Source organism: Hesperophylax consimilis, unplaced genomic scaffold, assembly GCF_061612785.1.
Source record: "Hesperophylax consimilis isolate HC1 unplaced genomic scaffold, BYU_Hcon_1.0 scaffold_135, whole genome shotgun sequence".
Classification (NCBI taxonomy): domain Eukaryota; kingdom Metazoa; phylum Arthropoda; class Insecta; order Trichoptera; family Limnephilidae; genus Hesperophylax; species Hesperophylax consimilis.
Window position 1 is genome coordinate 26004 of NW_028301356.1, and position 27081 is coordinate 53084.

General features: G+C 34.4%; 1 protein-coding gene and 2 non-coding genes across 3 annotated transcripts; 1 reads left to right on the forward strand and 2 right to left on the reverse strand.

The window, feature by feature from the left end:
* The first annotated feature begins 6716 nt into the window (after positions 1–6716).
* On the forward strand, positions 6717–8697 carry LOC149408665 (uncharacterized). Its single transcript, XM_089650540.1, has 4 exons — positions 6717–6820; positions 7320–7481; positions 7713–7811; positions 8475–8697. The coding sequence occupies exons 1-4, from the start codon at positions 6805–6807 to the stop codon at positions 8579–8581; spliced, it is 384 nt and encodes a 127-aa protein (XP_089506666.1). The 5' UTR covers positions 6717–6804; the 3' UTR covers positions 8582–8697.
* A 9017-nt stretch (positions 8698–17714) lies between these two features.
* On the reverse strand, positions 17715–17833 carry LOC149408666 (5S ribosomal RNA). Its single transcript, XR_016305431.1, has one exon. It is a non-coding gene; the product is annotated as a 5S ribosomal RNA (ribosomal RNA).
* Positions 17834–18156: 323 nt separating this feature from the next.
* Positions 18157–18275, reverse strand: LOC149408667 (5S ribosomal RNA). The gene has a single exon (XR_016305432.1). It is a non-coding gene; the product is annotated as a 5S ribosomal RNA (ribosomal RNA).
* Positions 18276–27081: the final 8806 nt, after the last annotated feature.

Consider the following 27081-nt stretch of genomic DNA (forward strand, 5'->3'; position numbering starts at 1 on the left):
TTTAAGAAATATCGTATTACATGTGGTGATTCTATTTCAGTATGAAATCGTGTCTTAATCTTTAAAGTCTTATTTAAACACAATTTGAATTTGACCAATCACAGGGCCTACACCGTCCAGACGCTGGAGTAATAATATTATCAGATGTTTCCAGTTTGCCAGAAAAACCATTTGATATACTGTTCATAAAATTTTCTAAATTTGTATGGAAATCGGATGCATAATTTATGTTGATCTACCTAAATTGGCATACTTATGTTGAACTCATATATATTGATCTATTCCCGTAGTATGTTGATCCAGGTAAGAAGTTATTGGACAAAGTTGATCTGTGTCCCTATATATGGTTTTACTAAATGAACCAATCAAGAGCAATCGGTGGACTGTTCATCACAAGGTTTTATCTGATTCCGTAATCTTTTGTGATATTGAACTCAAAGTATTAGTCTCTAGAGTCGGATATCGCATGAAATGACTGTGAGATGGTACCGTTTCAAATCAAAATGACGTGTTCATTCGACTGTTTGTTGCTTGAATTGTTTATAAGAAATGTATGCGTATTTAGATTGAAACGAAACTTTCGCAAAAATCAAATCCATTAAAAAAATACCTACTGCGTGGCGGGCCGGATCGAAAGAGAATGGTTGAGAGATACCTTTTGACCATCAAAATCCAAAATGGCGGCAAAAGGCATAATGTTATATGGGAAATATTGAACTTGCATCTATTACCATCTCTCCTGATTACGCTTCGTGACTTAGTAGGGGTGGCCGGGTTCTTGGTTATAATGGGTAATTAATGGATGATTGGACGAGGTTGGAGCTAAGAAAAAACTGTCCAAAGAAGCGAAGCTAGCAGTCCACAATGGAGTGCTGGTACCTACCCTAATATATGGAAGTGAGGCATGGAACTGGCAGAAGAAGGCTGAAAGTAGACTGAATACTGTAGAAATGAGATCCCTGAGGCATATGTACGGTAAAATCATGTATGACGAAATGTGCGTATGCTGTGTCTATTCTACAGATATTTTATTAGAGCCTGTTAAAAGGAGCTAGCAGTATTGATCCCCGGTGCACCGTGCACGTGCTTGATACTCGACAACTCGACGGACACGAGCGGAATACACGTTCACAGTTAAGTTGATGTTATCTATACATATATGAACGGGTCGTTTCTCCGACTCGTTTTATCGTAAGTCGGCTCGTATGTGGAACGAGCTATCGGCATCTGTTTTTCTTCCTCAATATAATCCGGGCCTCTTTAAGACCCGCATTAATAAATTCATTCCTACGGACCCTATCTTAATCCGCCCCATAACGCTGCCCAACTGGGTGGAGACATAGTTTCTATGTTTTTTTTTTTTTTTTTTTTTTTATAGTATTACCGCACAAGAGTCCCAACTGCTCCCGTCTGGAGCCAGTGAGACTATGGCATCCCCAATTGGGGTATGTTGTGAGGCTGAGGGTATTGGGGAGGGGAGGGAGATGGGGAAGAGGAAGGTGGGGAAGTACCTGGCTATTCAGATCTGGTCACCGAACACGGCTAAAGCCATTTCAAGCAACGTTTCAATTCTGAATGGTGGTCTTACACCAGGGCGATACTGAGAGTATCTTCCACTCTGGAACGTGCCGCAAATATACTATATATTATTTTAAATTAATTAATTGTGAAATAACACAAATTAATCAAATAAAATTTATTTGCGCACGCCGGGTTCGAACCCGCGACCGTCGGATCTGTAGTCAAAAGCGTATACCACTAGACCACGCCGGCCGTCATGTATTATGTATTTAACGTATAAAGACAAGGGCACTCTTGTGAGAGGTGTCACATAAAAAAAGTCATACCTCCGAATTTGAATATAGAGACATACAAACTGATCTATATTATAAGCAATGAGTCCACCCATCTTTTATCGATTATCACATTATTTTAGAATTTAAAAAAACTCGTAAGCTTAATATTCGCCCAACTCAACTCAACTTCAAATATTAATATTCTGTATAAACGATTGTTACATCTTACCGGAGATGACCAGAAAAATCATCAAAATGATAATTCATCACATCTTTAAAAAGTTATGTAAAGTCATGGAAAGTGATGAAACAAAAACATTATTAACTGGGTTAAGTAGGTTAGGTTCGGTTAGGTTTAATTTTTTTATTCATCGTTTCTAATGACTTTACATCACTTTTTAAAGGTGTGTTGAATTGTCACTGTGTTGAGTTATCATGGAACCCTTACCGGAAATGTTTATATTTTAAAGTTCTCTAAATAAAATGAAATGCTCTTAAAAGAAACATCTCATATTTAATATTATAAAACAATATGACCGGAAGTCGGCATCTTTCTTTGAAATAAATAAATCATAAACTAAAAAACAGCTACAAGGTGGTTACAAATGCAATTATATTTAATCAATTTGTTCGATTATATTTTATATGAAGTTTTTTTTACAGTGGCCCAAATGAATTCTATATGTGGCCAATTGAACCAATTCAACCAAAGTTGTCCAATTTTAATAACTTCGACGAGGAAAAAAAGGTTTTTAATTAGTTGAATAATAATTTTTCAAAATTTCAATTATGTTTAACGTAATACACTATCGGCATCAAGAAAATCAGTCTAGTCACGAACCGTAACTATTTAGTGTAATAAAATAAAAAAATAAAATTATGTTTATATCATAGTTTGCTTTAATCTCAATAAAAAAGAAGGAAAAAAGTTTTTTTTTTATGAATGAGATAAAACTTTCCCCTAAACAACGTGTATATTTAACTAACTAACTAATTAACGATCACGCCGTTTCCCCGCAGGGGTAGACAGAGAGGACGGACCGCCAAACAACTCGGTCTTGGCACACACTTCTTGCCTCATTCACATTCATACATCGTCTCATAATACTCTTCTATTATTCTGACTCTTGACATGACCCGACTCGAGTATCTGATTCACTTGATCGTGCCATGTCTTCCTCGGGCTTCCCCGACTTCTGCTACCATTCACATTTGCATCATATATCCTCTTTACACACTCCTATCTTCGCTCATTCGCTCTACATGCCCAAACCATCTAAGCGTCCCTTTCTTAATCTTACTCATTACGCTTACATCAGCCTTGCACTCTTTGCGGATCTCCACATTCCTCACATGATCAAACATGGTTTAACCACACATACGCCTCAGGGATCTCATTTATGAATTAAAATTAAAATAGCAACTTCACATTAGGAACGAGAGGACAACGAAAAAATAAGTACATTGACTAAGTGTTACGGACGGACATGCACTTGAGCAAGACTTGGGAGCTGTATTCACAGAAACTTTAAAAAAAACTGACGTTTAGTTGTAGTACTGGGTCAATTGTACTGGTATCCCCCGAAAACATAAAAACATAAACAATATAAACTAATTTTTGAAAAGAAAGACAAACATTCCCGGGTTAAGAATAACCTGGCAATATTTGAAAATCTCCTACTACCACCACAGTCAGCTGAAAATGTTGCTTATGTTGTGATGGGGGACTTAGCCAGCCCAGGAATTGAACACACTATGCCTGGGTGGGACCCAAACGCGATGTCAACTCGGCCACCGACCGGTCTAAAATATGGCAGAAATCGCTCCAGTGGATAAGTAATAAAATGTAGTTTATAGGCACTTTATAAAAAAAAATTGTCTAAGGAAACAGAAATATTTAAAAACAGTAATAAATAAAATACATTCTGGAATCGTTAATAAGTCGTTATGAAATATTTAGCCGTGTTAAGTAATCAATAGTATCGCGGTGGCAAAACGTGGAATTCCATAGCCGTTTTTAATTTAATAAAAATATTTATGATATCAAAGACAAAACAATTAAATGTATTCTAATCAGGGTGTCGTTATATCTCGGCCGGCGGCCAGAGACTTAGAGTATTATTACTTTAAGGCCAGAGTCCGCAGGTGCATTATCTTAACAACGAAGAGTAGGTCTGATCAAATTCACAATACAGTATTATTTTATTAACGAAATTAGTTTTCATACAGAGAATATCCAAATAAACGTTTTTAGTGTATAAAAACATATCGGCTTCTTTGTCTGGATGTGGTGTGATTTCATTTGTATTTTTTTATGAAACATTAATATGAATCATCGAGGAATTATCAAAATTTAAATAAAAAAATATTGAAGTGTTTTACGCTCTCCTCTAGCTGGTATTAGTATAGCACTGCACGTGTCTTCCATAAACTGTGAAACAAATCAGCCTCTCGTTGGGTGGTCATGTTAAATGAATGTTATTCACTGACACTATTTCTGTTTTCATTTAAAAAAAAAAAATGAATATCACACCAGAGTCCCTGGAGCCAGTGAGACTATGGCATCCCCAATCGGGGTTGTCGTGAGACTGAAGATATTGTGAACCTCGAAGGAGATGACGAGGAGGAAGTTGGGATAGTACCTGGCTATTCAGATCTGGTTGCCAAACACTAATTGTAAAATAGTACAAATTAATTTTAGTAAAATTTATTTCAGCCCGCGACCTTCGGATTGCTAGTCGATAGCCTTACCCCTCGATAACAGAGGCCGTCATTTAGGTACGTTTTAAATTATGTTTTACATTTGAAAGTAGACGTTTATCACAATTTGGGAGGAGGGTATGTGTACCACCGCCCCGGGAACCATTTATTGGATAACCCACACTTCTGCCATAGGTCTCCCCAAGTTGTTTGATATGTTTGGTGACTTATCAGGAGTGCCCGATTTTATGGGATGAGGTATGTGAGGGGCTTGGCGGCGGATGCGCCTGCCTAATAACTGCGTGGTGGGCCGGATCGATTAGTCCTCTTTCAACGCATCGCCTTGCAACGCAGTAGGAGAGTTAGATTCTTATGTATATCACTCAAACACACTAAACCCCAGATTACTACCCATCCATCAAACCTATTTACTTACCAGAACTCACTCTCCTTCCTTTCCTTCAAAATTCCCCCAACAAAGCATTCACAAAGATGAAATAGGCCCTGAGGGTTAAGATTTTCCTCAGGGCCTCCTGTGTGGAAATGATGTAAAAAATATAAGAAATAAACAACAATCTCGCTAAAGGTTGGCCGTGACCTAGGGTAGGGGTGTTGGTTATCTAATAAATGGTTCCCGGGGCGGCGGTACACATAATTGTAATAGTTCTCGAGGGCTCTGATGTACAGACATTATGGCTCCTGTTGATTGACGAACATATACTAAAACATCGTTGGTTGGAATCGGTGCTTGAAATGACTTTAGCCATGTTTAATAAACAACAAATTTGAATAAATTAATAGCAATTTTAATTTAAAATTTGAAATTATTAAATTCTCACCAATCTAATCGCCGCAATTTTAATAGGCACATATTATGGATATTACGCTTTGTTTCAACTTAATAATTACAAGAAACTTAAGTCGGGAGAGATGGTAAAAGATACATTAAAATAAAAATTTTATTCAATCAAAGTTCAAAATTTCTCTTATAAAATAACCCAGACAAACCTCACCCCATGAACCCGGGCACCCCTGCTAAGTCACGAAACGTAGTAAGTAAATGATGTATTAAATTTACAATTTTTGTTTAATCAAGTTCAAAAGATTTTTTTAGCATGGATTTGATGTTTGCGAAAGTTTTTCAATATAAATACTCGTGAGGCAGTCTATCCTCTTTAAGTACAAAGTCATTTTCATAGAATATGGATGTTCTAACACAATCTTAAAAGTACCACAACGCGCGCGAAATCGGCGGTTTTCAATTTACAACGCATGCAAGCCGTCAAGTTTGTCAGAAATATATAGATCAACAAAATAAATCGTGTAAAATGTATATGCGACCGAAAAATGGGCGTGGCTTACAGCTAAATCTCGATGACACAAGTTGATCTATAGGGATTTACATATGTATGCCAGCTTGGGTAATGGATCAACATATCCGAGGTGGATCAACAAATGCAAACGGATCAACATATACCTGGCGTACCGTCGCGCAAGATCAACATAGTACGAGAGGGGATAAATATATATATATATATATATATATATAGGTTTATGATACGGCACTTTGTACATCTTAGCGTCTGCAAATAACCGGAACTATTGGATCATTTCGACTTACTTGATCATTGAGCACTTACTTGATCATCGACAAATTGAGATTTAAATGCCATTTTAATCGTCTCGGCGAGACGAGATCAGTGGCATTTTCAACTCAATTTGATGTGACAAGTGCGATTTTCGTGAGCATTAGATATGCTCCTATATGCGATTTTATCTCAGATATTCAACCTGACTTTGTTAATTATTTCTATCGTATGTTAAACTAACTTCATTGATCTCAAAAAGCGACGTTGCCATCGTTATTTGTGTCAAACGCAGGTGTACAAATAATTTTCTAAAGTAATTAAATGTTTTAACAATTGTATGCAAAAATAGCCTCTAAAGTAATATTATTTAGAGCTTATTATCGTACGACATTGCGTATTGGTCTAAACAATATTCGAAAGGAACTATAAGGCTCAAGAATTGTATGCAAAATTAACCTCTAAAGTTATATTATTTAAAGCCCATTATTGAATGATGTTGTTTGCTAGCACAAGGCTGGTTTGTTTGTATTGGTCCATTTGAAGCTAGCTTCAGGTTAGTTTTCTGAAACTTAATGACTTGTAACTGGCTAACAGATAATATTAAATATTACCGTTATTCAATGTTCGTATATCACGAATCAGTTGACAGGTTGATTTGTTTTTGCGTTTTATTAGCTTTATTACGAAGGAGATTTAATAAAATCTTTCAGCTTTGCGAAATGGATTTTAAATACGGTAAGCTATTACATATTTCTAAATAGGTAATAACCTTAATTGTAAAATATAGAATTAATATAATAAATATAATATTAACAATTTTAATCTATGCTTATCAAATGAGTACAGAATAATTACCGTATTTTATTATATAGGTCATGATTTTTTTCTTTCTTTTTTGAGAACCCAAGCAGTAAAATTATTTTGAATAATAGATATATATTATGTATTAACAAAATTCAAAAAAGCTAACCTAACAACTTGTGGTAAAAATGTCAAATCAAACTAAAGCCATATTCCTATACTAAAATATGCATTTAAAAGCATGTTTTGTTTTCAAACAGTTGTTTCTTAAAATAATTAAGTTAAAACGAAGTTTTACACGTCGGATAATCACCCATTAATTTGTTCATATTCAAATTAAACAAATTCCTTTGTGGAAATAAAATTTGCAAAAACAGAAAACTGCAGGTACATATATGTATGTTTCAATGTGTTTGTTCTTGATATTTTATAGATGTTCCAAGAACCAGTGATTTACGTACATCAATAAACAGTACTGACGACATGATCTCGTCTTCACCCTTTTCGCTAATTTCCAAAGGACAAAGTTTAATCATCAGCAATATGCAGAGCATACTGGGCGAAGAAATTAACCATGAAACTTCCTCAGATTCAGGTAATATTCACTGATAATAATCTGAAATATTACAGAGCTACCTTAGCTTATAGTAAATTGTTATAGGTAATATCAGAAATGCTGCTAATTAAATATTCCGTTGCAAATGCTTAATTAGTCTGTTGTTTTGTCATTATATTAGGTTAGGTTTCATATTTGTGCACATGACTTACTTACTACATTGAGATATTATTATTGGATAAATATATAATATATTATGCTTTATTTTAGAAACCAAAACTGAAGTAATGTTAGAAAGGAGTCCGCCGACGTCCGAAGATGATGATTCACTATACAAACCGAACAACGTTACTTCTTCGATAGAATCAGGTATCTACAGAAAACATGTTTAATACTCTTGAAACAATCAATACGTAACATATAATTTGATTATTATATGGTCAGAGGTGCGGCCCAGAAAGCCGAAGGTCCGGTGCGAGTCCCAGATGTGACCGTATCTTTTCTGTTTCAGATTTTAGATTGAGTGATGCTAATATTGTCTTCATTTAATTAAATAATTTAATTTAATTATAATTATTTTAAAAGCAATAATTATTCGCCTGAAACACTCATCCACATTGACAAATCTCCTGATAAAAGATATTTTATTTATTTATTTATTTATTTAAACGCCCATAGGGCTTTTACAGATAATAATGTACATCTTTATTTATTTATATATTTTTTTAATTATACAGATCTTATATCTTATATGATAAATATATGTTATACAAAATAATATAAGAAAATATCCGAGTTAACAAAATATAGGTACAAATAATTGAGATTTACATAACGCCAACGGGACTCGAACCCGTGTCCCCTCGATTTCCGGTCGACAGCTCTGACCACTGAGCTATGGCGGCTTATCGCTTATCCGCGAAATAATTCAATATATACTAGTGTTTCATTCAACAATGACTGCTTTCTTATAATTTGAGGTTTTACTAATTAAGTTTAAAGAAAGCTAAATAATGTATTGTTACTTTTTAGATATGAAAATTTCCAACGCCGATGATGAGCAACATCATTTAGAGAAGCAGGAGGCAATCGAAGTGTCATCGACTACAACTCGAAGCACTATTTCTACTAGTAAATGAGCACGAGTGCATGACCGTAAAAACTCATGTCCATATTGTACTAAACTGGTAACGAACATACCTTCAATTTCAACCTTTGATTTAGCGTTTGACCCTGTGCATTTTGATGTTTTTATTAAAGCCGTACAAATAAATAGTGGTTACGATGAAATTACAGGTTCTGTAAAAAATCCTAGCATGTCTCAACGACTTTGTACAATCTTTTATAGCCGTACAAAGTCGTTGAGACATGCTAGGAATTTTTACAGAACCTGTAATTTCATCGTAACCACTATTTATTTGTACGGCTTTAATAAAAACATCAAAATGCACAGGGTCAAACGCTAAATCAAAGGTTGAAATTGAAGGTTTCTGTTCTTTAATAACTATATACACCTTGGCTAAATCCCTCATCTTCGATGTTATATGTGTATTCAAATGGTGTTCCGTGTGATTACTTAATAATAAAGACCCATATGAACATATTAATGGGTCAGACATTGCTATTTTTGCAATATTTTCATTTTTAAATACATGAAATATTTGAGTTTCTTAGAGATTCTGAAATTTCAGAATTGTCTGGGCATAATAATATAGAAGATGATTTTAGTACTCTAACACGATCATGTGGATTTTTCTCAGGTAACGTACTTTTTGTACATTTTAAAGATAATTACCTCTGTTTCTAAAGGATGAGTTGAATTTGCATTTTCTGGCTGTTCTGAAGGATGAGTTGAATTTGCATTTATTGTAGTGTCTGTAAAAGTTGGTTTTCTAAATATTTCAAAAGTATGTTTATTATTATTCTTTCCAATTGTTAGATCTAAAAAAAATATTTTACCTTTGATCTCATGTTCGACTGTGAAGCAGATTTTATTATTAACAGTGTTGGCCCAATTAATAAAGATATCTAATTGACGGTTGGTGCCTTTCCAACATATTAAGATATCGTCTACATATCTGACATAGTATATTATATATTTAGCTAAGGGAGACTTTAGAATAATATTTTCAATATGATCCATAAATATCTCCGCTAGAAGTGGGCTTAAAGGGCATCCCATGGGAAGTCCGTCCAATTGCTCAAAATATGTATCATTAAAAAGAAAATAATTTGTTTGTATGCAAATTTTATGAGCTGGAATAACTCTTTTCTTATTATTGGGTTGACATTAGATTGTTCTAGGATATTTTCAATTATTTTAAGGCATTCTTTAATGGGGATGTTGTTAAATAAGGATTTTACTAAATAAGGAAAATTAATTAGTTGAAAATGAATGCAATTTTTTTTTTAAGTGTGATTTATTTCTCTATTTTGTTAAACTCTGATAATGTCAGTTTGGTATGACGTTTTCCATATTATTTTAAACTGAAATTATGTAAAAATCATTAATTAATTATTTTTTAAGTATGTTTTATTTCAATCGATTTTGCTATTATATATTTTGTTAATATCTGATAATGTCAGTTTGGTATGACGTTTTCCATATTATTTTAAACTGAAATTATGTAAAAATCATTACTTCATTATTTTTTAAGTATGTTTTGTTTCTCTCGATTTTGCTATTATATATTTTGTTAAACTCTGATAATGGCAGTTTTGTATAACGTATTGTATATTTTTTAAACTGCAATTATGTAAAAATCATTACTTAATTAGTTTTAAAGTTTGTTTTAGTTCTGTTGAATTTCCTAATGAAAGTTTTTAAAAATGTCTGAAAATAAATAAATTAAAATGTGAATTTTTTCAAATTTGTTTTTATTTTACCAAACAATGAATTTGTGCAAAATTTTATTAAAACACAAGACTTGTGCAATATGTGGCTATGGTAGATTATACTACAGCTACTGCCGGGTACATTCCAGAGTGGAAGACGTGACTGGTAACCCCATGGGGAATGGCGACCATTCAGGAAAGTATCTTCTAATCTATTTACAATTTGGTACTGCCACCCCGGGAACCATTTATTGGATAACTACACCTCTGCCATAGGTCACCCCAAGTGGTTTGGTGACTGTGCCCGGGTTCATGGGGTGAGGTTTGCTCGGGTCTTGGCGGTGGATGTGTCCTCCAGCTACGTGGAAGGCCGGAGAGACAGGTTGAGGGAAACCTTTCAGGCAGAACTCTTTGGGAACATCGTCTTGCACCGCAGTGGGAGGGATGGATTCATACGTCCGTCACTCCTGGACCCACAGACCCCACCCACCCACCCCTTATCCTTCCTCTCCTTCCCTTCCTTTAAAATACCCTCCACACAGCATCTTCAAAGATGACATAGGCCTGAGGGAAAATATTTTCCTCAGGGCTTCCTGTGTGGAGCTATTGTTAAATAAACAAAAAAATGGCTCAGTAACATAACTAGTTCGAAGGTCGCGGGTTCGAACCCGGCGTGCGCAAATAAATTTTATTTGATTAATTTGTGTTATTTCACAATTAATTAATTAAAATAATATATAGTATATTTGCGGCACGTTCCAGAGTGGAAGATACTACCAGTATCGCCCTGGTGTAAGACCACCATTCAGAATTGAAACGTTGCTCCAAATGGGTTTAGCCGTGTTTAGTGACTAGATCTGAATAGCCAGGTACTTCCCCACCTTCCTCTTTCCCTTCCCCACTTACCCTCAGCCACACAACATCCCCCAATTGGGGATGCCATATTCTCACTGGCTCTAGACGGGAGCAGTTGGGACTCTTGTGAGGTATTCACTATAAAACAATTCACTATAAAACAGTTCTGAATATTTCAATTAATTGAGGTTAATGAGGGCGTACTGTACAGGGCCCGCAAATACTTGAATAGTACACAACTGCTAACCCTGTACAAATCACAAGGGCGCCCCACGGTTGGATTTGCCAGCCACCTCTGGTGTGAAGCCCGAAAATACCTGAAAAAACCCTCGACTCTGTGCAGAAACGGGCGGTCTGTTTGATAGATTCTCCCATCTTAACAAACGGATTGCAATTTTTAGAGCATATGCTTGTTCTACCGGTATTTCTATGGAAGATGCTCCGAGGAACTAGCATCATTAATCCCTTCAGCACCGGAGCATAGTCGGGAAACACGCCAAATGCATGCCCAACATATGTACACGGTTAACATTAGTCGCATGAGAACGGGTCGTTTCTACGACTCGTTTCGGTGTTCAACGGCTCGGCTCTGGATCAAATTTCCGGCCTCTGTGTTTCCTCCCTCATATGACATGGGTCTCTTCAAGACACATGTTCACTCCTTCCTCTCCTCAAAAAGACCCTCCACACAGCATCTTCAAAGATGACATAGGCCCTGAGGGAAATTATTATCCTCAGGGCCTCTTGTGTGGAGTAAATGTAAAAAAAAAATCAAAGATTTATTCCACTAAAAAATAATAATAATATCTTTATTTAGGAAAGTTTACACATTACAACTATACATACATATTATGGTGTACATTGATTTGTAACTTTTATATTTAAGGTTATAAAATTAACAAAAATGAAGAACTATTAATACAAAATATGTATTAATAGTTATTATTATACACCAGCACAAATATTGTGTACAAAAATCGTTTTCTGAAAATCATATAATAGGTATTTTATAATAAAAGGAAAGAAAACAACTCAAATAAATCAGATTTTATAAAATATACTTCCAATAATACTGTAAACACAATACTAATATTATTGAACTTTGGTATTTTAATTGTAAATCAATCTACATTTTCAAATAATAAATTAATGCTATTAAAAAGATAGAATATCTTATAAAAGCCTGTTCTACAAAACTAATTTTAAAATAATTAATTCAACTGTAAACGTAATATAAATAAGTTTTGATTGTATAACTTTACTTTTAAATAAACCCGCAATTTTAAATATTCGCGCCAAACGTTCCAATGCATTACGTATTTTCGAATATTCAACCAACAAATAAATCTGTTCAAGTCCGTCCAAACAGAAGCTCGACAGAAGGACAAAAGATTTGGCAACATTGCATATCAAGTAAGTGCTTTCATAAAAAAGATCAACATGCGTTCATGATTTAATGATGAAAATTTTGTGAGCATATGCATAAAATAGCTGTATATATAATAGCTGACCACATTTTAAATTTATTTCACAAAAAAACATGTTGCCACGTAATTTATAGCGTTATATATCACATGTGAAAGGATGATCAAGAAAGGTGGTTTACTCAAAGATGTTCCAATAAGTGTTGTCCGATATAAATATATATATATATATATATATATATATATATATATATATATATTTATATATATATATATATATATATATATATATATATATATATTTATATATATATATATATATATACTTATAAAATTTATATATATTTATATTTTTACAAAAAAGATTTATAATTATTCCTAACTGAAAATCGTACCAGAATTATATATAAATATAATTCTGGTACGATTTTCAGTTAGGAATAATTATAAATCTTTTTTTGTATTTATTCACACACTATTAACACTTCCATTAAAAACATTTGCTTGTGGATGGAAGAGGAGTGTAAATTTGCGAGAATAAAATATACAGTGGTGCCTCACACAACGAACTTAATTCGTTCCAGGAGCAAGTTCGTTATGCGAAAAGTTCGTTATGTGAAACGCGTTTTCCCATAACAATACATGTTAAAAAAAATAATTCGTTCTGTAGCATAAAATATGGTAAGATGACATAAAAAAAAGATAAATTTTTTGTTATTATTTTTATTTAGATACATCTAAAAACATAATGAAAAAAACACACATTTTTTAATTTTAAGAAATAATCGAATCTTGCACATCTTCATCCATTTTCCGCCGATGGCCCCCTGCTGGCTTTGAAATCTTCTTTATTATCTTGATTGCTGCTACTTCCAGGGATGTTTTTCTTTAGATCTTCATAAATTATCTTGGCCTTGTAACAGATAATATCTTGGGTTGTTACGTCACCTTTCACCTGCCTGTCCTTAATCCAAATCGCTAATAGCCTCTCCATTTCCTCGTGGATTGAAGATCTATGTTTTTCATTAAATAGTTTTGATACTCCTTTGGCTACTTTGGCTGATTTTATTGCATCCTTGTTTTTCAAAATGGTGAAAATGGTGGTCTTGTTGAGGCCAAACTCTTTGACGAGGTCACACTGTTTTACCCCACATTCACTCCTTCTAATTATTTCCTGTTTCATTTCAAGAGAAATCACCTTCCTGCTTTTTTTAGAACCCATCATATAAAAAAAATGTTGAGTTTATCTTAAAAGGACGACTGCCGTGATACGTGTGCGATTTAATTCGTAATGAAGAACGATTGCTGCGATACGTGCGTAAGTTAAGCGTACTACGCAGTGACTAACGAGTCTAACGACTGCCTGCGCGGGAGGATGCAATTAATCGGCAGTGATCGTAGAAGATCGGGCGACTTCGTTGTGTGAAGCGAAGTTCGTTGTATGAATCGTGAAATGAACGAAAAGGAAGTTCGTTGTGTGCAGCATTCGCTGTGCGAGGCGTTCGTTGTGTGAGGCACCACTGTATATAATAAGAAACTTGGTCAATTGCGTCAAGTTTTACATACTCCTCGATTTCTTCCACCGTTCACTTTCGCATGTAATATTGTGATTTATTTTCACCGTTGATCCATTATGCCATTTAAGTGTCCGTTTTTAAAATCATATTTATTACATCTGCCTTAGCAAATTAGCTAATTGTCAAATGAGTCATGCACTAATGTTTTTGATTTCAGATTTTCCTAGAATTCAAAATTTTTAAATCGGCTAACGACTTTGCAATAAAAATCCATTGTTTAATATTCTCAATATTTTGAATAATCTAATGTGCAAATTGTAGCATGAGGTTTTCTCTGAAATAGCTCTGAGTGTCTTGTCTGGTTAGGTATACATTCTTAACACTTATTTTTAATACATTTTATATTTGATTCAATCATTTTTTCTTATGCGTAGTGTTCCAAGCTCGATAATATTGCTATCTCGCACTCACCTATTACAGTAATTGAAGGGGGATTAATAATAGTAAAATAAGTCGGAGATGGAGATTAAACGAATATATAAATATTGCACGATCAAGTAAATCAAATTTGACGGCCTCCGTGGATGAGGGTTGACCGTCTGAAGCCAGTGAGACTATGCCATACCCAGTTGGGGTATGTTGTGAGGAGGGGAATGGAATGGAGAAGAGGAAGTACCTGGCTATTGAGATTTAGCCACCGACTACGGCTAAATCCATTTAAAGCATAGTTTAGATTCTGCACTGAATGGTGGTCATGGCGACACGAGTTAAATTGTACTTGCGCACGTCGGGATTTAAATCGCATTCGTAGCCATGGATAGTAACTACTCATCCACGGAGGCCGTCATTACACTTATAAGTAATAAATTAGAATATAATGAACTATATGAACTATGTTCAATTCCATTACAGAATTCACAGCAAAGATTTGTTCAAATTTATTCCTGCTATAAAATTATTTGGCACCTCGCACTAGAAGGTCATTAAAAAAAACATTAATATCATATACTTACCTAATAAGTATGAAACGATAATTTGATGGGTTACAGAGTGACTCATTTTCAAAAAAACATTGTATGGAATTTTCAATAAAGAGTAGTTAGGGTTGATATTAATAATCCCAACGAATTGGGGAAAACAAATAAAAATGATATTTAAATAATTTCGAATTGGTTAGTCATTAGTTGACGTGCTTCTTAATTTGTATTATACTACAAAAACACTATTTAACAAATAATTTTAAAAAAGGGGAGAATTTATTTTTGTGTTGACCCACTGTGGAACCCTCTTTTACTATGATTTTCTAGGTACGTAAAAATGATCGACCGCAACACATCATCTCTATTCGAAAATAATACAGGGTTGATAAAAGCACATGACAAGATTAAGAAAGGGGTGCTTAGATATTTTATAAATGTAGTTACGATGATATACTATATTGACGTCGTTCGTGGTTGAATTATTCCGACCCATCGGCTACCAATGCGAATGGAAAAAGTCTATTTTATAGAAATTGTACGTTAAAAATAATATACAGGGTTTTCCAATAAGAGGTGTTATTTTGATATTCAATCGTAAAAGATCAATGGTTTCGTTGCTTGTGTGGCACGTAGCGCCGTCTTGTTGAAAGTAAACGTTTTCCAGATCAATACCATCCAATTTCGGCCCTAAAATATCATTAATCATCTCTCGATAGCGCAATCCATTCACCGTAACTGTTGCTGCAGCCTCATTTTCGAAAAAGTAAGGTCCAATGTCTCCGCCGGACCATAAACCGCACCAAACAGTCACACGTTAAGGATACAGAAGCTTTTCAACAATAACTCTTGGTTTTTCCGAGCCCCAGATGAGACAATTTTGCTTGTTGACGAAGCCACGGAGGTGGAAATGGGCCTCATCACTCAATATGATTTGCATTTGATTCACTTAAGTGAATTTTAATAATTTCAATGCGTTTTTGAAGCGTGTATCAATCCATTTTCATTAATAACGTAGTTTCTAGTTGTCAAATGTTAAAAAATGACAGCTTCGAAAGTAACAACTACCGAAATAGTAGGCTATTCAAAATAACATCTCTTATTGGAAAACCCTGTATTTTTTCAGAGTAGTAAATACTATCAGTATCGCCCTGATGAAAGACGACCTTACTTCCCCACCTTTCTCTTCCCATCTTGTTCCCCTGCCCACTACCTTCAGCCTCACAACATACCCAAATTAAGGATGCCTTTATCTCACTGACTCCAGACGGTTGAGAACAGTTGGGATTCTTTTGAGGTAGATATTCATATGAAAAACAGGTGTGACTTGACGAAGATATTGCACGATCAAGTAAACCAAACATTGGAGTCGGGTCATTCGAAAACCAGGATAACAGAAGAGTATGTATGAGCCGATGTATGAATGTGGATGAAACAATAAGCTTGTATCAAGACAAAACAAGTTGTGTGACGGTCCATACTCTTTGTCTAAACGTTGTTTTTGTAATACCATACAAGAGCACAACTGCTCCTAATCGTCCGGAGCCAGCGAGACTTTGGCATCCACAATTGGGGTATGTTGTAGTAGGTAGTAGGAAGGGGAATGTGGGGAAGTATCGTGGTCTTTCACTAAGGCGATACTGAAACTATCTTTCACTCTAGAACGTACCCAAATATCATATATATTATTTTTAGTGAACTAATTGTATACCTGATAATTTTGGTATGTTTTGAGGTCTGTAGGTGGTAAAGAAGTGAAGGAGTTGGGGGAGGGCATGGTTAAGATGGTGGAGAAGTACGTTGCTATTCAGATCTGGTCACCAAACACAGATAAAGCCATTTAAAGCATTGTCTAGATTCTTAATGGTGGTCTTTCACCAGGGCGTTACGGAGAGTATATCCCTTTCTAGAAATTACTTGATGCCGCAAATATTCTATGTATTATTTTAAATGAATAAATGGATTCGTAGCCAAGGATCGTAACTACTCAACCACGGAGGCCGTCTTTTGGGGAAAGGGCGTGATGTTTGATTAGTTAGTAAGTTAACATTATGAACGCTTTCGATAAATTATAACCGGACAGTATTTAAATTCCACCTACTAACATCAATACATAAGGAAAATGTTATTTGTGTAATGATTGAGCACTTGGCTTTCAGAGGAATGAACCCGACGTACCCTACTTTTATCAGCATTTTGAAGTATTTAGGTATATAATAAACTGATATAGAATTTCGAAAGCTTTGGTGAATCGCATTTTTGAAGTGAAACTTCTTTACGCGCGTCATGCAATTTCGTGGACCGGAGTAAAACCAACTCATGACCGAAACGAAAATGCGGGACCGATTAAAGTTCATTTGATCTAGTCAAAGTTTTGAAGTAAAATATAAATGCTTCTTAGCTCATCTCGACAACTGGCGTTGGTGGTGTAATGGTCAGCATAGTTGCTTTCCAAGCAGTTGATCCGAGTTCGATTCTCGGCTATGGCAAATTATTTTTTTGTTTTTAACGCCTTTTTTTTTTTCAATGGTTGACGATAATATCAATCCACTAAGTAATATTTTAGGCCTGTAGAATAATTGAAAAGTTAAAGAATGATATAAAATTTTTTATGATGTTAACGATAAAAAAATAAAAAAAAACATAAAATTACCATAAAAAATGGGCCAACGGCACGCGGTGTTCCCAAGCGGTCACCCATCCAAGTACTGACCGCGCCCAATGTTGCTTAACTTCGGTGATCGGACGAGAACCGGTGTGTTCAACATGGTATGGTCGTTGGCAAACGCTAAACAATATTAATTTCTATTCTACCTGCAAATAAATATATGAAAATTAGTATAAAAAAGCCCTAATAATACTGAAAACATTAGCAAGGTGTGTGCGACGTTGATAAAAATAATCATTACATACGCGCTTGAAAAAGATCGTAATTACATCCATAACTTTGTAGGAATTTTTTTTTTCAATGGTTGACCATAATATCAATCCACTAAGTAATATTTTAGGCCTGTAGCATACTTGAAAAGTTAAAGAATTTTATGATATTATTAATTATAGTAACGATAAAAAAATAAAAAAAAACATGAAATTACCATAAAAAATGGGCCAACGGCACGCGGTGTTCCCAAGCGGTCACCCATCCAAGTACTGACCGCGCCCAATGTTGCTTAACTTCGGTGATCGGACGAGAACCGGTGTGTTCAACATGGTATGGTCGTTGGCAAACGCTAAAAAATATTAATTTCTACTCTACCTGCCAATAAATATATGAAAATTAGTATAAAAAAGCCCTAATAATACTGAAAACATTAGCAAGGTGTATGCGACGTTGATAAAAATAATCATTACATACGCGCTTGAAAAAGATCGTAATTATATCCATAAATTTGGAGGAATTTTTTGAAGTGAAACTTCTTTACGCGCGTCATGCAATTTCGAGGACCGGAGTAAAACCGACTCATGACCGTGACGAAAAAAAGGGATCATTTCGCTATAGGAGCCTAGCTAATATTATATACCTAGTTTAACTCACTCTCCTAACTCATCTTCGCTGTCTACAGGCAGAGCGCACGACTGTGGTCGTGAAGAACCGAGGTTCGATCCCCGCTTTAACTAATTTTTTTTTTTCTTTTTTTATAACTTTTAATTTTTTTTATCACATGCTACTTATAAATATGTCAATAGACAGAAAAAAAGAGAGAATGAAATGAAAAGAGAGAGAGAGAAGAATACTAGAAGTTTCACTTCTGTCTTGCGTAGGCTTGACACACCCATTTTTTTTTATTTCATTTAAATTAATTTGAATTGCAGAAGAAGTCAAACGATGAAGACACGTCACAATCGAGTACATCGTATAGTTAAGTCGGGTCATGTCAATAGTTCAAGAGTCTGAATAACAGAAGATACGTATGGGTTTAATCATGCATGTGAATGAAGCAAGGAGGGTTTGCCAAGACCCGTCTACCCTTGAGAAAACTGCGTAATGATCAGTTAGTTATGTATTTCCCAGTTACTAACCATAAAATCAAAGATAATAGGTTTTCTGTGGGTCCTGCGAACTCTGGTTAGAAACTATCTAACCTAACAGTACCTAGCTATTATAAAAATATTTTTAACAGTAAATTATTTTTCTAATTTTCAAAATTGTAAGTTGTTTTTTAAAAATTCGCACAATCCCGTAATAGGTCACTGACCTGAGCTAATAAATAATAATCAAGAAAATTCACAAAAAATATATTTTAAAATCTTTTAGATTCCCGATGAAATTCAAATATAATTTTCATACAATTAAATGAGATTAACTAGTTTTAAAAATTAAATTTTCGCCGGACAAATAGATAGTTTCTGTTCATACATATATTTATATTTTTTAATTCGAGTTATGATGTGGTTTTCAAATGAACTGATGCTTTTTTCCGATTATCTCCGTAAAAAAATAAATAAATTAGTTACATGTATTTACCGCTCTTTTTTGCAACAAAATCAAATACAAAACAAGCGATTTAAAAATGTTTCTTTCAAACAATGAACAACCTTTTTTTCTAAGAAAGTGTAAGTATATTATTTTAATAAGATTATTATTTAATTCTATTATCTATTCTGTAATGTTAACAATATAAATAAATATTAAAAATAAATAAAATCGATATTAATTTAATATTTTCCAGCTTTTCCCAAACTGCGGCTCGTGTTGACTAATAGTAGTTACTACCCCCTCCCCCCGGCTTACTAGGGGCTGGCGGGTATAAATACCCATTCCCAGTGGTTCTCAAACTACATCCGGTCACTACGCCAACAAGTTACAAGTTGTTCCTCTGCTCCACAGTTTATTTACTATCGATCATATCATGATTAAAGTTTATTTCTATGAAAATCTTCAGAATATACATTGAAATGTGTTCACGAAAGAGTGATCTTATCAATTCATTGTATAAGTGCTTCAATTCTCCGGTCACTTTGGTATTTGTAATTATTTGCTGCAGCGATGTGCAAGTTTAATGAAGAGGGAAGCCGACGGGTAAATGGCTACCAAGGGACGCACTTAGGACAAAACATAGTCGTCGAGTTCCAACCATTTGTTGATGTGCCGAATATCTTCCATGATGAAATTGCACGAAGGCTCGCGGTGATGAGAGCACGGAGAGAACCTACAACTGAAAACCTGGAAGCAGTTCACGACAGTAGCTTTAATCTGCGCCACCAGTATCTTACCGAGTATCTGCCGGTGTTCGATTATGACACAACACGGGACCACTTAGACGAACGTGTGCCGATGGACGACGATGTCCAATACGCTGTTCAATTTGCTGGAGAAGTGGAGATTTATGAATATCCCGCTAGTCCAAATGATTACGAGAGAGTTATTGAAGCTATTGATCAAAGCGAGGAAGATTCAAACACGCAAAATGATGCGACACTCAATGAGGAGTATGAAACAATTGAGGAGAGCAACACTTCACGTGATGGATCGTCTGCAACAATGGACCAAGAACGCAACGAAGCTAATGAAGTCCTTTCACCAAACAGTCTGGCAACAATAATGAAACGTTGAGATCATCCCCAGAAGGGAACAGTGTTAAAGCTGGCAATTTTCTAACCCTAAACCCATTTATTTGGGCTGTAAATCAACACGAAGAAGAATCAAACGCGAAAGATGATGCAACTGTCATGGAAGTACCAAAATATTCTGAGGTCAACAAGATATTGTGATAATGTTCAATGGATTTTGGGCAATAATAAATCAAGAGAATAAACGACCCAGGAAATCCATGGCAGACATTCCACCGAACAAACAAATAGACAGTGAAGAGGAAGCGGTGACAGTCTCTGCAATATGGAGCAGTGTTAAATCTCATAATATTATTATCATTTCCACAAAGTTCCACATTTTATTAAGTATCTTTTTTTGTTGATTTTTTATATTTGTAATCTCTTTATCATTTGCCGTACAAAATTTGGGTCATTTTAAAAAGTTATACTCAGTTGTAAATTTGCTTCATGTTTTAATTAATTTCTAATAGATACTACAATATTAATAAAGAACCTACATTATGTAATGACATTTTTAATTTACCGTTTAAATTTTGGAAGATTTTTATAACAGTCTATTGTAAATTTGCTTCATGTTTAAATTAATTTCTAATATATAGTATTGTAAATTGAAAGAAAATTCGAGTTCATTGAACCAGATTTCACCCAGGACTAACTAACGCACAGCACTCCGAAATTAGTATGCTTGATGATGAGCAGTGAATTCACGTCGTACCAACAGCACGATAATATATTTTTATTGCTTGTTTCCGATAAGAGGAACGGCTGTACATCATTTTACATACAAAATTTTAATTTGTATTTGAAGACATAATAGCCAAATTAAATACATAATTATTTATATGAGAATGCCGCCACAAAGAATTTTTTCAACTATTGAATACATAATTATAGCAAATACGGGTATGGCCTATTTTATTTTGTGTTTTTATGTTCAAATTTAAGTTTATTACGATAAATGCCATTTATGATTTTAGAGGATACTTTTATTATTAAAAAATAATCTAAATTATAATAAGTAAAATTAAAAAAACTTTTGCCGTTGAAATATTAATTTAAATACCTACGATTTTTTTTTAAACTTACACTATTCCAAAACCGTATATAAAATTTCCTAACCCACAAAACTCTCATTATAAGTACATTTGAAAAGTTTATTTTAAAAATGATGTAAAACAAATTATCACATTTACATTTAGTATAAAATTTATGACATCATATAAGAAAAGTGTACGTTAAGTTGTATAATAAGCTTTATTTTATTTTATATCGAGCGTTGTATTGTGCGCATGGTATTTATACCAATGAATTCATTAAAATTTAGTTCAGTTGATAGCTGATCTAATAATAAATGTCTGTTATCGTTTTAAATGTATTTAACGTAACGTTTTAATACCCTTAAAAGGTTATTACATTTTAAGGGTATATTATTTGTCACATTAAAATATTTAAAAATAAATCATCACCTTTATGGATTCCAAGAAAATTAATAAAGTATTAATTACATTTAAATCAAGTTTAATTCAACAATAATAAAAACATATTTTGTATTTTAAGTAGCTTTTGACCAAAAATATTTTATACAAACGAAATAAAAACAATGGTACTAATTTGAGTAAATGAAAAGCTACCAGATAAGAAATTAGGTAAAGACAAGCTCAGCAAACTTATATTATATTTATGTTACATAGAGCATAATTGCAAACTTTTAATAATAATTTTTGTCCGTGGTACCAAAAATAATGTGAGGACATACATCACAAATTATAATATGTTTATTTTTAAATTAAATTTGTATTGGAAATGGTCTGTTATTCCCAAGAAAATATAATGATCATTTTTTTAATTAGACTTATTTGAATGGGCTAATCTCCCAATCTGGGTTTTTTGTTGTAATGAAAGAGATCATCAACCCTTTTTCGCTTGACTGTCTTTCTGACTGGAACATCTGCTTCATCGGAGAATTGTTCTGCAACTTCATCAGGGAATATTGTCTCCACTTCATCCTCAGCTCCAAGTTCTGCAACATCATCAGGGCGGAATATCTCCTCTACCACCTCTACTCCAAGTTCTAATGCTGAAGACTGTTCTTCCTCTCCATCGATTTCTTCATCAGATGATCCTTCCGTTGTGTAGTCTTCCAAGTCATATGCCTCTCTTTCCTCCGTGTATTCTACTTCAATTTCGTCGTCTGTTTGAATGTCATCATTTTCCAATGGGTTCAGGCTCTGTCTAATCTGTGCCAGACGTTCCATAATTTCAATTTGGAATTCATCTTCCACATAATAAGAGTTATTGGGTTCAATGGCCACAATGGTTTGACCTATGTGTATTTCTCGGTAGCCATTTGGGCGGCGGCTGCCTTCTTCCTGAAAGACGCACATCTGTAAAGAAAGATTAACATTCACTGAAAATGACATTGAGTCCGCTAAAAGTGTTTATTGGAAATGCGTACCGGTAAAAAACTTTGCCAGGAGAGTCGGCAAAGGTAAAAATACACAAACTGATAAAATAATAATAATTAAATTTCTTTAAGAAACAAAATGCCGAAATTTGCGGCTTTAAACATAAACAAACTACCGCCGGTAAAATTCTATTATATTGAAGCCACTGCAATTCTTAGAGATTTAATAATTATCAAAAGCGATGTTCAAAAACTAAAAGATGAACCCTACCATATTAAAACTTGGCGATTAAAGAACAAACAGATTTGTTAACTTCCGAGATAAATAGTCTTACATTTACTGTCAGTCAACTAACAAACACAAACTTGAATACCAACAGCACAGTACTATCTGTTAACGAAAGGCGAAACATCATATCAAGGCCAAACATGAGGAAGATGCAAATATTTCAACGCCATCTATGAAGAAAAGTAAAAAACCTGATTACCCACCTGAGATCGAAAAATGAATTTATTACCCAAAATCCTTTGCAGATGTCGCTTACGACAATCTTTCATGTGTAAATAAAAGTTTTAATACCATACTTCTTAATTTGAATTGTACTACAATTTTATTTATTGTATTTTTTTTTAAATGTAATTTTACAAATATGTAGATTTTATTTGTCTTCCTAACCTCACTGTCGAACCCTCTTTTATGATGATTTTCAAGTTAGGTAGAAATGATGGACCGCATCACATCTCCTCTGTCTGAAAATAATACTAGGTTGATAAAAGCGTCATGATCAAGATTAAGAAAAGGATTTGAGATTTTCAAGGCCAAAAGAATTATAGTGATTTATTTTTTCAATATTATGCCGAGTTGTGTTACGTCCTTCTTTAGCCACTGTAATAATGCTTTCCGAAACGTTGGATAAATAAGAAGGTAGCACAACACGGCATAATACGCCAAAAATAAATCACAATATTTAAAAAAGGCAGGCTTAGATATTTTAGAAATGTAGTCACAGAAATATCCACCATATTGACGTCCTTCGTGGCTGAGTGATCACGACCCTTGGCTACGAATCCGAAAGGCGCAACTTAATTTTATTTGAATATTGTGTGTTATTTCTTAATTTATTTATAAAATTACCGTATATTCTATTTGCGATACATTCCAAATTGGTAGTTACTATCAGTAACGCACTGGTGAAAGATCACCTTACTTCTCCACCTTTCTCTTCCCATCTCCTTATCCTCTCACTATCTTCAGCCTTACAGCCTACCCCAATAATTGAAGATGTTATAGTCTCAACTGCTCTCACCGTCTCCAGGTTGAGAGCGGTTGGGACTCTTGTTTAAAGTTCACTTTCAGTAAAAAAAGTGTTTTTAACTAACTAACAATCACACCGTTTCGCCACAGTGGTATGCAGAGAGGATGTACCACAAATAACTTCTTAGCAATATATTATTGTGTGATAAATGATGATTTGGGATCTGGTGAAATTTCCAATAAAAAAAAATTCTTTCGTTCTTTAAAAAACCATCATGCAGTTTCCTACAAAGGTACTACAAAGAGGATAGATTTCTAAACAACTGCTTATACGAGTATTCACGTCCCGTTCCCATTGCATTGGACAGTCTACCTTTTCATTTAGGTACATTAAGTGAATTTAACTATTATCAATAATATGGACCAGAGAAGTTAGGAAAACACCCATCCTTAGTATTATTATTCTTTCACAAACCATCACGCCGTTTCCCCAATACTATTGGTGTATTTATTCTACTGTGTGCAAAGAAGATGGACTATACGTGTATATACGTCCGGTGCCTAATCCACTGAACAGCTTGCTTACATTGTTTTATTTTCATGATGTTCTGACAACGCACTGGGTGAGAGTGCAGTACGTGCTACCCCTGACTGAATAAATAGGAACAATGAGGGAAATCACATTGAAAAGAATGGAGGTGAGGTTAAAATAATTATATATATATTAACATTAAAATTGATCAAAATAAATCACTAAAAAATGTCATTAACCATTATCTTTACGGATTTCAAATTACTTAGACATATTTTATTTACATTCAAAGCAAGCTATATCTATATATAGGTTTATATCGAGAATTATTTTTGCTTAAAATTTATTACAAATAAGTACAAAGTTGAATTAATGAAAAGCTTCCAGATAAGATGCGTTTACGTACAGCCAACTTAATAATAGTTTTGGTTCAAAAATATATAATACAAGGAAAGCACAAGTTTATGACTAATCTCCCAATCTGAGTTTCTTATTGTAGTGAAAGAGAGCATTAACTAACTGGAACGTCTGCTTCTTCGGAGAATTTGTCTGCAACATCGTCAGGGTAGAATGTTTCCCCTTCAACCTCTGCTCCAAGTTCTGCAACATCGTCAGGATTAAATGTCTCCACTTCAACCTCTGCTCCAAGTTCTGCAACATCGTCAGGGTAGAATGTCTCCACTTCAACCTCTGCTCCAAGTTCTGCAACATCGTCAGGGTAGAATGTCTCCACTTCAACCTCTGCTCCAAGTTCTGCAACATCGTCAGGGTAGAATATCTCGAATCCCATATCTGTTCCAAGTTCTAATGCTGGAGACTCCCCACCCATTTCTTCATCAGATGACATTTCGGTTGTGTCGTCATATACAATACTTTCCTCCGATAATTCAATTACACTTTCATCATCCGTTTCAAATGCACGGTCTGTTTCAATTTCATCATTTTCCAGAGGGTTCAGGCGCTGTCTCATCCGCGCCAGACGTTCCATAATTTCAACTTGGGATTCATCTTCTGAATAATAAGTGGGTTCAATGGCCACAATGGTTTGGCCTATGTGTATTCCTCGGTAGCCATTTGGGCGGTGGCTCCCTTCTTGAAATATGCACATCGTGTATCTGAACTTTTTAAACAATATTTTATACTAATTGACAAGATCTGAGATTCACTGATCAAGTAAGCGCAATTTAGTTTTAAAAATGATGAGATTTTTTAAATTAAAATAAACTGTGTGGCAGAGTGACAATGTAACTTGTTGATGGAATTTTTAGAATGGTTTGAGAACCACTGGGTTGGTCTATTTATACCCGCCAACCAACCCTTAATGACTAAATCCCTACATATGATCGGGAAGGGGGTAGTGCAATTAGCGCGGACGAACGAGCCACAGTTTGGAAATCCCTGGAAACAATGGAATGACGCACAGGTAATTGTGTCTATGATTTGAAGTCACATTAATATTATTTTGAATTTATATCGAAATTTTTTTAATGCGTTTAGTATTAATTTTGAAATGAACTGTTGAGTGCAAACTACGCCATTCTAATATTATAACAATACGTACTCAATAATTAATATACATACTTACTAAATTATCGAAAAAAGCAAACACTTTGTGGGTTGACATTATACAAAATGAGACAAGTGTTTGTTTCATTTTGAATAATATACTTACTATTATGTATTAATTCAGGCCCGTTTTAAACAGAATTAGAAGGTTTAGGCATGTAGAGCGGATAAGCAAGGAAAGGAATGTAAGGAGAATATATGAGGCGGAAATGAATGGTAGAAGAAAACCAGAGTCGCCCGAGAGAGACATGGCACGCTCAAGTGAATCAAATAGTTGAGTGGGGTCTTCCGAAGTCTCTTAATTGATCTTACTTTGTATCGTGGTCTACCCTCTCTGCCTACCTCTGCGGGGAAACGGCGTCATGGTTAGTTATTTACTTATGTTATTTCGACATTTAGTTGACTATTCATACATTGTTACTACAAAAGAATGTAAATGACTGCAAGAGTTTTGGCCGTGTTTGGAGACCACATCTGAATTGCCATCTACTTTGCAATCTTCTTTTTCTCCATAGCCTTTTCATCTCACTCACTTCAACCTTATAATATACCCCAATAGATGCTATAGTGCCCAGGGGATGCTATAGTCCCACTGGCTTCAGATGGTTGAGAGCAGTTAGTACTCTTGTGCAGTATAAACAATAAGTCTAAAGCTACCTACTTACTTTTACGGCATGTCCGATAACCTTTCAGAACAGAAATGTTATTGGAAATGGCTTCT

Bases quoted from the DNA above. Each gene is read 5' to 3' on its own strand.
- LOC149408665 (XM_089650540.1), top strand. The intron at 7,482-7,712 runs GTAATATTCACT...GCTTTATTTTAG, and splicing joins TGAAACTTCCTCAGATTCAG to AAACCAAAACTGAAGTAATG. The intron at 7,812-8,474 runs GTATCTACAGAA...GTTACTTTTTAG, and splicing joins TACTTCTTCGATAGAATCAG to ATATGAAAATTTCCAACGCC.